This window comes from Trichomycterus rosablanca, chromosome 5 (assembly GCF_030014385.1).
Source record: "Trichomycterus rosablanca isolate fTriRos1 chromosome 5, fTriRos1.hap1, whole genome shotgun sequence".
Lineage (NCBI taxonomy): Eukaryota > Metazoa > Chordata > Actinopteri > Siluriformes > Trichomycteridae > Trichomycterus > Trichomycterus rosablanca.
In genome coordinates, this window is record NC_085992.1 from 15,074,915 (window position 1) to 15,086,978 (window position 12,064).

Below are 12,064 nucleotides of genomic sequence, written 5' to 3' on the forward strand. Positions count from 1 at the left end.
ACCAGTCGTCGACTCAAAATCATGAAAAGTGCAGACCTGGGCACTGTCCGGCCCGCATGAGGTCAGTGGCGATTAAAAATCAGCCGTAAAAAAATTTACATCACACATTCAATACAACAGGATTGTTTGGATTTATGTGTGTGCGAGACGAGTGTATCCAGCTTTACCGTGATGTGTTTTAACAACACATGAACTTCAAAAGTCAGGTGTAAAGCTGTTTAAGGATCACAATTTAAATCTAGGGTTTATATCGCCGCTGCAGTACTAAACACAGAGAAATACAAGAACTTGAACGATGCAGAGCGTCACATCTGAAGCTTCGCTAACTAAACTGCAAACCAACATGGACTTTTTATAAAGTTTTACACATCCTTTTTACACATCCTTTTTTACACAGCTTTGTGATATCCAAACAGCACTTTGTGTAAAGTTAATACACATTTTGTTTCATTTGTTTTCAAAAAGGTTGATTAAATAGTAAAATAATGTTGATGTTTTAACTCTGCCTGCTTTTCATTTTCTGATTGTAACATCTACTCTTAACAGTAACAGCTTATCAGAACTTATTAATGAAGCAGAATGAAGTTCACCCTGGTCCGGCCCTCCACAACAGTAGCAGTTTCTTATGTGGCCCCTTGGAAAATTCAATTGCCCACCCCTGATGCAGTGTGAAAGGCGTTGCGAGCAGGTTGCGAATGGCAGCGAGTGCTATGTTGAACTACAGCCAATAAGAACGCAGGATACGGGATGAAGGGAAATTTACTCAAATTCATTTATTTTTCCTCCTTGATTTTACGCTGCACATCAGCGCACAAACAACTTTGATCGCTTATTGTTGATGTGCATTTTTGGACATGGTATCATTAAACACCCTGTCACTTCTAGCGTGTGTTTTCGTGACAAAACGTAGTCTGGGAGACCAGATAGACTCACCTGTGATTCCTCCCGGTGACAGATCATGTAGTGTGTAAACCCCTATTGCCAATCAGTCGCATAGTGCGAAATACACAACGACTTAAAAGACTCCCGATTGCAAAAGATCCAGTTGTGTAGTGTGAACTGTACAGCGATCTGACGACCTGGAAAGTCGTGTAGTGTGACATCCTGACAAACAAAATTGGCCGTTTTCGAAGGAAGGAAGGTCGAACGATGTCTCTTCCTGCCGTTGTTACAACATGCCATTTCCGAGATTGGTCCGTCTGCGCAATCTGGAGGAGGGGAGTCACATGGAGCCTAGCGTGGCTCTCCGTATGTGGTACGGCTCGGTGTGGGAACACAATATTGGTAGGTGATAGGAAGTGGCCGTGGACTGAACACATGTTGGAGAGGACGTGTGGTTATTTGGCTCTCCTTGATCAGAGTGATGTGTATGCGACAGCAGAGAGCAGAGTCACAACTGGGAATAGGAAATGACTAGATTGGGAGAATGAAGGGGGACATGTCCAATGTTTAGCTCTGATGTAAATCCTTGGTTCAGCTCACTTTGTTGCTCAATTTTACTTCCTGTTCAGAGATTTCTTCTAATGTTACACTCCAGTCCGTTTGAACTTAACACGTCATGCATTACCAAAAATAGCACTGACCTCTACATTATGTTAACAATATGTTGCCTGCACATGGTTTACACCTAACTAGCGTGTTATCTGGTGATTTTAGTCATGTGAGCATACATGGGTCCACTGTTGACACAGCACAAAAGAGGGATTTTCTAGTTGCCTCCAAAACTGCATCATATAGTGTAAATATACAGCATTCATAGTGCATAATTCATAACTTGATATACTGTTTAGTGTAGTTGTGCAATTTGAAACACAACCCATATTTTAACTGTTGTCCCCACCTTTAGGACACCAGATTGAATTGTATGGTTGACTGTGTTTGGTTCCACAGTATTAAGATTTCGTTCCCATTCACCTTCAAGCCAGAATCTCTCAGATGTTTGGCCAGATGTCAAATCTCTTCAGAGGAGATGGCTGGTGCTCAACATTACTTCCAAAACAAATGAGACTAGATGTCATGAAGGTGTGACTTTCACCTTCAAAAGACAACACAGCAAAGCAGCTGTGCTGTTGCTTGGAGGAGCAATTTTATGGGTCAGAGTTCAACAAACACATTGCAAAATCACTTGTCAATTTGGCCTAGAAAAACTAGTGTGACCAGACCATTAGACAAATTCCCTCACATAGTTCTCCAGATGTGTATTACCATTTCAGATCACATCTGACTACTAGGCTGAGAGACAAATGGGAGGAAGAAAATTTGAAGAAAGGATTGAGGATTAGAAGTGAGAAAGAAGGCACCCAGGTGGCACAGCAGGACATTCCGCTAGCACACCAGTGCAGAGATTCTAAACTTCTCGGTTCGAAACTCGGTGTTGCCACCGGTCAGCTGGACACCATCTAGCAGGCATAATAAGCAGTGCCTGCAGCAGACACATCTCTGCCAGGGCGGGATGACCGGACTATGTGGGTGGGGTCTGCAAACGCTGTGTAAGGACCCTGATTGGCAGATAGAGAGGCGCCTGTGCAGAACGCATAGGTGAAAAAGTATTCCGTTAAGGGCTGCATGCGGGTCGAAGGAGGCGTGAGCAGCAATATAGCCACCTCGATTGCAATCAGGGATCCCCCAGCAGCGGAAGACAAATTGACTACTAAATTGGGAGAAAATGGAAGAAAATAATAAATTAAATACAAAAATCAGTGAGAACGAAGTAAAAATCTTACCTTCTTCTTCCAGACTTGCTGAATTCTGTGACTGAACGTTGGTGAGTTCGACTGAGTCTGGCTTCACTCGCTTCTCTTTATCTAAAAAAAAAAAGAAAAAAAAAAAAGAAAAGATCAATAACAGCTTTGATTTATAACACAAGATCTTAACTACATGGTGTAAAATCACCATTAATGCATTTTGGAATTGCAAAATGAGTAGTGTTGGCCAAAAAATAATCAAATTGGAAAAAATAGGATTGCAATACTGGCTTGTTCTGCTTTAGGTATAGTGTGTGACCCAGTTAAAGTGGTTTCCATTCGAATACAGAAAAAGAAACAGACAACTCCACGTGTCACAGGTTGCAGTTTGTAAGGCTTTAATTCACCCATGTTAAACCTCTGAGCAGGATGACACCCTTTCAATCAGGTACAGAGTTCTAAACTGCACTGCACTACAAAAGCAATGCCAATACAAGAACTGCACCGCCAAGAGGGTGGTGCGGTGGTACAGTGGGTTGCACTGTCTCCTCACAGCAAGAAGCTCCTTGGTTTGATTCCCAGGTGGAGCAGTCCGGGTCCTATCTGTGTGGAGTTTGCATGTTCTCCCCGTGTCTGCGTGGGCTTCCTACGGGAGCTCAGATTTTCTCCCACAGGCCAAAGAAATGCAAGTGAGGTGAATTGGAAATACCAAATTGTCTATGACTGTGTTTGACATTAAAAGACTTGAACTGATGAATCTTGTGTAATGAGTAACTACCGTTTATGTCATGAATGTAACCAACGTGTGTAAAACATGACGTTAAAATCCTAATAAATAAATAAATAAATAAAATGGCTAAGCAAGCCGTAGACAGCCATATTTGGACAACTGGCTATTTTCTTTTTCCAGCATGATTATACCCAGTGCATAAAGTGAGCTCCTGGGTAAGTGTTGGTTACCAGTCTGTGTGCTGTCGGGTCTGTTGAATATGTTATATGTTACATGTCATACATGTGTAATTATCTGTACTATTATGTGAATTGTGTGTACTACTATGTGTACTATTATGTGTATCACCAAAGCAAATTCCTCATATGTGTAACATACCTGGCAAAATAAAGTGATTCTGATTCATAAGAAAATGGGCTGCCACGTTTGGCTGGTTCATACTAAACATTGAGCATTTATTTATTTATTGGGATTTTAATGTCATGTTTTACATTCATGACAGAAACAATAGTTACTCATTACACAAGGTTTATCAGTTCACAAGTTAAATGTCAAACACAGTCATGGACAACTTCATATCTCCAATTCACCTCACTTTTGGACAGTGGGAGGAAACCCACACAGACACAAGGAGAACATGACACACAGAAAGGACCCAGACCGCCCTACCAGGCTCAACCCCACTTAACACTTTAAAATAAACTGGAGCCCTGACAGTGATCAGGCCTTATTGGCCAACATGAGAACCCAAACTTATTAGTGCTCTTGAGGCTGGGTGGAACAGCGGCCCTGCAGTCATAAGTTTGCCCAACATAGGAAATATAGTCGGCCCCACATTTGCTTCAACATCTTGATTTTAAATGTGCTGATAAGTGGGTTAAGCAAACGTTTTGTCACTTACTGTCTCATGTTGGATGTTTTATATGAGCCAAATGTTAGGCAGTAAGGATAATATTTGAATTTTATTTGGACTGCATAATAACGATTCCCAGTTTGTCATTTGGGGCTTGGACCCTATAATTGCGAGAACATGTTCAATCATGTTTATTTTTAAGAAACGCAAGTACCTAGTGTGAAATGTTATGATGTTTTTTTCTTGTGTGTGTGTGTGTATGTGTGTGTGTGTGTTTAAAGAAGTAGAAATTAACCAAGCTCCATGGTGCCTTTTATCAAGTTACTCCTACCCACAGAGACTCTGGAGCTCCAAATCCACCAAAAGCTTTTAAGTGTAACTTTCAACATCACTGGCTTTGATTTTTCTCATAAATCACACACACACACACACACACACACACACACACACACACACACACACACACACACACAGGCAGTTAATGCCAGGGGCACTTGTCTGCATACTTTTTGAGCATCTAGAGAATTAAGAGGTATCCACTAGAGCAGTGGTTCTCAAACTTGTTAGGCCAAGTAGCTCTTTTTATCTACCCGAAACCTCCAAGCACCAACTAAATGTTATAGGCATTTCATAGGCATCTTATAGGCGCGCGTACACACACAACACACACACACACACACACACACACACACACACACACACACACACACAAACACACACAAACACACACAAACAAACACACACAAATACACACACACAGTATATGATGCACTGTGCTTCGTTTTTCAAATTCTTCAAAACTTGTATTATAACATGATAATCAGACATAGACTCCAACTGGTCGTGTTGATGCAGGTCCCTGGAGTGCCTGCTGTAATTTTCTAAAGCCCCAGGCTTTGGCTAATATAGCTTTTGGTTGCCAATAAATTTAAGCATCAGTTAAAAACCTGCATTAATGTAGTTATGGCACTGGGGCTCGCCAATCCCCAATGCCTGTCTGCGCCCATTCCTTTAGGGCCTCTAATACCTGTGCTAGCATCTAATCTAACCAAAATGAAAATACATCTAAGCTGTTTGCTTATGTTAATTTAAACACCCATCAGCAATGGGTGTGGCTGACATACCTAAGCAAAGCATCCACATACTTTTGGTCATGTTCTGTACATATAAAAGAAATCTATTTAGCTTTAAATGAGCTTGATTTCTGATGTCAATACACCCACATTTCCGGAATTTACACCACATAAAAACTGAATAGTGATTGGAATCCTGGCTCCAAGCCTAGTGTGTGTGTTGTAAAAGTCTTATGTTTCACACACACCGCAGGATTTCTGCTCGTCAGCAGAGCATTTGTGAGCACATTGTGTGTGTGTGCATTTACCAACCACTCAGTGTTATGCCTTGTATAATGGTGTGAAAAAGTAATTGACCCCCCTTTGGGGTGCCTTTCAGGCTGCTTTATGTTAATGATAATATATATATTTTTTTATTTTTTATTTTGTTAATGCATTTTTAGTGCGTCCAATTGCCCGATTGCGTCACGCTTCCTCTCCACTAATGCGGACCCCCGCTCTGATTTGAGGAGAACGAAGCTAACCCACGCCCCCTCCGACACATGGGCAGCAGCCACATACATTTTGCCACCCACACTAGGTGAGTGCATACGGAGTGTACAGAGAGACACACCCTGATCCGCACTCTTTGCCCGCCTCTGTGCAGGCGCCATCAATCAGCCAGCAGAGGTCGTAATGCATCAGTTACGAGGAGTCCATATCCGGTTTAATACCCCACCCCTATATGAACAACATTCCAAACATTGTTCATGTGGCTGCTCAGTCCAGCCGGATGGCAGAGCTGAGATTCGATACTATGTATTTGAAATCCCAGCTCCGGTGAGCTAGCGTGTGTTTTTACCGCTGCGCCACCTGAGTGGCCATGTTAATGTTTATAAGGGTAAAAGATGCCACTGGTCGGGCTATAGGGCCTGTTGTACGAGGGGAGGCTAGGCAGCTTGGAAAAACCCCTTTCTGAACCAGAAGCCCCACAAATCTAGTGGTGTAGAGAGTTATTACCCAAAATAAAATATTCCTCTTTTTAACATCTGTCAGCAGCTGCTAGGGTTTGAATAACCAATTATACTTAAAGGGGACATTCACATACTTTTGGTAAAGTTGTGTCCATGTTAAATGAGACTCCTAGTCATCTTTTTGGCATCTCAGGATAATGTGTTTAAATGAGCCACCCACCCACATTTCTGGTATCTAGACCATCTTTCAATATAAAAAGAACTGGCTTCAAAATAATCTGACTTCATAGTCTGGCCTCCTAATTCTTTGGGTTTATGATTGAACCATAACCACTGACTTCAGTGTCCATGTCTAGACTGAGTTAGACTGACTGCATACACTGGTTTTGACATTACAAGCATTACTATTGTATATTTTAAAATATCTGTACAGATCTAAGAAAGAGAACATCTGTACAACAAGAACCATGTTCAGGTGTCCATACACTTTAGGCCATATAGTGTACATGTCTTGTGTGTAGACTTTTGACTTCAACTGGACATATCTGAACAGGGCAAAATGTGAAAAATAAGAGGAAAGGGTTCAAAATATGATAAGACAAAGCTTGGAGCTTGGCACCAAAAATGAAAGAGAACGTACCTTCTTTGGCACTCTGCCAGAACTCGAATGCCACTTTGAAGGCTTGTGCTACCGTTAAAGTCACCGCCTGTGCCTGAATGACATCAAAAGGGGGGTAGAGAAAGAACAGAGAATGTTTATATGTTGCCATGCTTTATTTGGTTAGTTTCACAAGAGATGCAAATTCACAAGGAGACGTGTATTTACAAACCCCATTTCCGAAAAAGTTGGGACGTGTTGTAAAATGCAATAAAAACTAAAATGCAAGCCGCTCAGGTGGCGCAGCGGTAAAGACACGCGCTGCAACCAGAGCTGGATCTCGAAGGTGCGTCGTTTCATTTTACATTTACATTTTCAGCATTTAGCAGACGCTTTTATCCAAAGCGACTTACACAATGAGCTGAACACAATGAGCAATTGAGGGTTAAGGGCCTTGCTCAGGGACCCAACAGTGGCAACTTGGTGGTGGTGGGGCTTGAACCGGCAACCTTCTGTTAACTAGTCCAGTACCTTAACCACTGAGCTATCACTGGCCCGTTTCGAATCCAGCTCTGCCTTCACCGGTCGAGGCTGGGCGGCTATATGAACAACGATTGGCATGTTGTTCAGGTGGGGGGGGCGGGATCTGCTGGCTGGTCGGTGGCGCCTGCATGGAGACGGGAGGGGGAGCGGTGGAGTGTGTGATCCTCCGTGCACGGTGCTCTGCCGCGCTGCACTCGTCAAGTGTGGGTGATAAGACGGACGATTGGCTGTGCACGTGTCGGAGGAGGTGTGGAACGGCCTCGTCATCCCCGATCAGGAGCAGGGACCGGCATTAGTGAGAGGATGATTGATGGGGTGAAATTGGATGCGCTAAATTATATTAAATAAATAAATAAATAAATAAAAATAAAAAAAAAATAAAATGCAAAAATCTGTTGTTAATCTTTGTTAATTTTCTTGAATATTTATTTGACTAATAAAAGTAGAAAGAAAAGATTTCCCCTAAGTTCCATCACCTTTCATTTAATTGAGACTTTTCATTGGTTTGAGAACCGAGGACACTAATTGTTGCAGTTTTGCAGGTGAATTTTTTTCAATAGAATCTGACTGCAGACAGGCCAGTCAAGCACACACACTCCGTCTCTATGGTTGTATTGCATACAGAATGAAGCCTGGCATCATCTTGCTGAAACACTCATCAAGACATAACCCTGATGGCAGAATGTGTCTCTCTAAAATCCCAATATACACCATGTCAATGGTACATCTAGAAATATGCAAGTCACCAATGCCATGACAGATGTTGACTTTCGCACCTTTTACTAATAACAGTCTGGTTGGTCCTTTTCATTTCTGAATCCAGAAAACAAGCTGAACTGTGGACCACTAGAGCACTGTCTTAGAACAGAGTAGAATAGAATAGATATCCAAGTCATTGCACAGGTACAACAAGATTAAGTGTGCACCTTCCTTACTAGAATGCTATGATAAATAATACATAGAAATACAATAAGAAATACAGTTGAGGAAATGTGCAAGTACAGTGTTATAATGTATTAAATAGTATAACAGCTATAACAGTATAATGTGCAAAGTAGCAGCAAATCAGAGCAGTACAGAATGCAGTCATAATAAATAACACAGTGGGGTAAATGTGTTATTATCTAGAAATGAGGATGATATAATTTAAAGTGCAAGGTACTTGGAGAAAGGTTCTGTAAACAGGGTAGAGTACAGTAGTGTGTGTGTGTGTGTGAGAGAGATAACTGCAGACAATAGTGGGCAGGCAGATGGTTTATAGGGGGCTCTTGCTCTGCTGGTTCAGAGCAGTAATGGCTCTGGGGGAGAAGCTATTTCGTAGTCTTGAGGTTCAAGCATAGATGGCCTTATATTGTTTGCTGTATGGAAGGAGTTCAAACAGACAAGGGCATGGGTGTGTGGAGTCCCTGCAGATGCTTGTAGCCACCCTGATGCAGTGAGAGCTGTAGATATCGAGGTTGGAAATGGCTTCCCAGTAATGTTCTGAAATCTGAATCTTTTTTTGGGCATTTTTTCCAATTCTCCTCCCAATCTAGTCGTATCAAATTACCCGATTGCATTACGCTTCCTCTCTATTGCTGCTGACTTCCACTGCTGATTGAGGAGAGCGAGACTGACACACACCCCCACCGACACGTGTGCAGTAGCCGACTGCATCTTTTCACCTGCCCGAGGCGAGTTCATATGTGGGTCAGCTTTATGTACGGACAGCCACACCCTAAACAACGCATTATTCCTTGACTCTGTGCAGGCGCCATCAATCAGCCAGCAGAGGTCATAACTGCATCAGTTATGAGGTCCTTATCCGGCTTTCCAACCTGTATGAACAAAGAGCCAATCATTGGTCATGTGGCCGCCCAGCTCAGCCGGATGGAAGAGGTGAGTTTTGAAGCGACGAGTTCGAAATGTCAGCTCTGGTGTGCTAGCGTTTTTTACCGCTGAGCCACCTGGACGGCAGAAATCTGAATCTTTCTGACCAACTGAGATGAGCTCAGGTTCTGCATAGAAGTGATGTACAACTTCCTTTTTGTGTATTACAGATTTATTTCTTAATGCAATGGTTCTCTGATGTACTCTCAAGCCCATGTGGCTATATGTATTACAGCAGCATGACAGTTTCTCATGCAATGCCAACTTACAGCTCAAGGTCACATACTTCAGACAGCGGTTTCTGGCTTTGCCCTACATGGACTGAGATCTCTCCAGTTTTCCTGAATCTTTTCACAATATTATGAATAATAGATGGTGAAATACTGAATTATTTGCAATCTTGCATTGAAAAATGTCCTTTTTGAACTGTTGCAATTCTTTCCTGAAGTTTGGCACATAGTTATGTTATAACCCATCGCTGCTTGCAAAGACTGATCCCTTGGTGGATCCTCCTTTTATACCCAACTATGATTCCCTCACTTGTCACTAATTCAGCTGCTTATTGTGAAACACTGTAACTTAAATATTCTACCATTTCATTTTATTTTGCCTCTGTCTCTACTTTTCTGGAGTGTGTTGATGGCATCAAATTCTAAATGTCTTTCTATTTACAAAATACAATGAAGTTGATCAGTGAAAACATAGGAAATCTTTTCTTTCTACCTTTTAAGCACTTATCCCCGCTTTTCTCCCAATGCGCTGCTGAGGACCTCGATGGCGTCCAAGGAGGGTGTATATTCGCCTGACTCATACTCCCTCCAATGTGTTCACAGTCCACCAATCCTTTCTTATTCTCCCATACTTTGGTGGATTATCTCTTACAGCTTTCTGTACAGGCGTCTTGGGCAAGCAAGGTCCTCACACAGCGTTGATAACTCCACCCCTTAGTCTGATCTTTCCCAACCAGCAGAGTGGAGGGCAATTTTGACTGAAGGTCATTTTTGTCTGGGCGTCCTCTAGCAGGCACAATCAGCTAACAAACCCAGGAGCTCAAAATCTAGGCGCTGGTGTACTGTCGGATTTTCCGACTGCGCCACCTGGGTGCCCTTTTTCTTGCTACTTTTATCAGTCAAATAAAGATTCAAGAGAATTACAAATCACACATTCTTCTTTTTCTCCAGATCTTTATCCAGATTTGCACTGGACTCTCGCCAGCCTCTTCCATCCTCTAAACAGGAAGAACAAGCTGGCTCAAATTCAAATTACCCGAGGGAAGGAAATCCAGGGAGTGACCATGCAGTCATCTCTCTGGAGAATACCCACCACTTTCTTTTTGGTGCAGAGGAAGGCATGGCACTCGAGAGTCTCATTGTGCTGGCTCTGAGCGATGTAGGCAAACACCTTGTCGTGCATCTTATCTGCCGTACAGTAGGAGATTCTGCACAGAGGAGGATTAAAAGTACAGAGAGGGATGTGATCAGAGCAGCCAGGAGCACCCAAGCAAACAACTAAATTAATAAAGAGCACTGCAGCTTTCCCCATTTTAATTCCACACCCAGTGAAAAAAATATTACTAGCACGTCAAGAGGCAGATACAGGGAGGAGGGGGGTTGATGTCCAGCTGTATTTCATACTATTTGGGAATGGCTTTAAACTGGCAGTTTCTTTTCCCTGACTGAGTGCTTAACAAACACAATTGGCAGTGTCTGAGGATAGGAAGGCTGGATGGGGTATAGCCACCTTGACGCCGCAATAGAAACTTCTACAGAGACAGTACTAAGGCCACTGGCCAGCATAGAAATGTGACGCATGTTTTTGGACTGTGGGAGGAAACCTGAGCTCCTGGAGGAAACCCACGCAGACCACAGGGAGAACATGCAAACTCCGCACAGAAAGGACCTGGACCATTTCTTCCAAATGTAGCTGTTTCCAATTCCAATGCACCACTCCCAACCTGACCGACTCGTCTGCAGTAGTTGGCTGCTTAACTTAACTAACCTGCTGGTGGCGGAGCCTCACAGAGAACCAGACTGGAAATGTTGAGAGAATTGGAAGTTATGCTATTCTGTGAGTCATTCAACAATCATGCAGGCATCTTGACCAGCCAGCAAAGGCTGCATTTGAAGCAGCAGTGAGGAACCTCATTGACCTACCTCCCTCAGACACAGCCAATTGAGCCAGGTGGACTCCTGGCCAGTTTGATAGCACAGCTAAGAATGGAACTCTAAGAGCTCAAGAGGGTTACTGCTTGACTTTGATAGTAGCATTCATGATGAATGAGAGTTTAATTCTACAAGGCCGGCTAAAATCAATCTGATTTGTGTTCCAAAAAAAGTGTCCACTGACCTGTAAATGGAGATGTTCTCTATCAGTTGGTTTGAGGCACTGTCGTATAGAATGATCCCTCTCGGAGAAACCTTTAACGTGACTTTCTGTAGCTTCTTTCCACTGGCCTTAGCCTGTAGGAGAGAATGAGTAAGAGTGAGTAAGCAAACAAGAAGGTCATTTAAATAAATCCACTGTATACAGGCTTTACTGTTGCTTTTTTCTCTAGGTCGAGTGGCATGTAAGCAAGGGTCAGTAGAACCACATCAATAACTGTGTAATGCAGTGGTAGCTTAGTGGTTAAGTGGTCGAGCCCCACCCTTTTTAGATTGCAAGTGGGCCTTCAATCGCTTGCACTACATATGTCACCATTGTAATTCACTTTGGATAAAAGCAGCTACTAAATGAAGTAAATCTAAATGACCATTTTGGACAG

The 12,064-nt window shown here is 42.7% G+C and overlaps 1 protein-coding gene across 2 annotated transcripts in view; it reads right to left on the reverse strand.

Moving 5' to 3' along the window:
• The window catches only part of ldlrap1b (low density lipoprotein receptor adaptor protein 1b), a 67,892-nt gene that overhangs the window by 24,807 nt on the left and 31,021 nt on the right, over positions 1-12,064 (reverse strand). For both annotated transcript variants that reach the window (XM_062995761.1, XM_062995762.1), the window contains exons 3-6: positions 11,650-11,762; positions 10,627-10,741; positions 6,934-7,006; positions 2,724-2,804 (exon numbers count right to left, since the gene is read on the reverse strand). In XM_062995761.1, the coding sequence (XP_062851831.1) occupies positions 2,724-2,804; positions 6,934-7,006; positions 10,627-10,741; positions 11,650-11,762 (382 nt within the window). The remainder of the gene's footprint in view (positions 1-2,723; positions 2,805-6,933; positions 7,007-10,626; positions 10,742-11,649; positions 11,763-12,064) is intronic.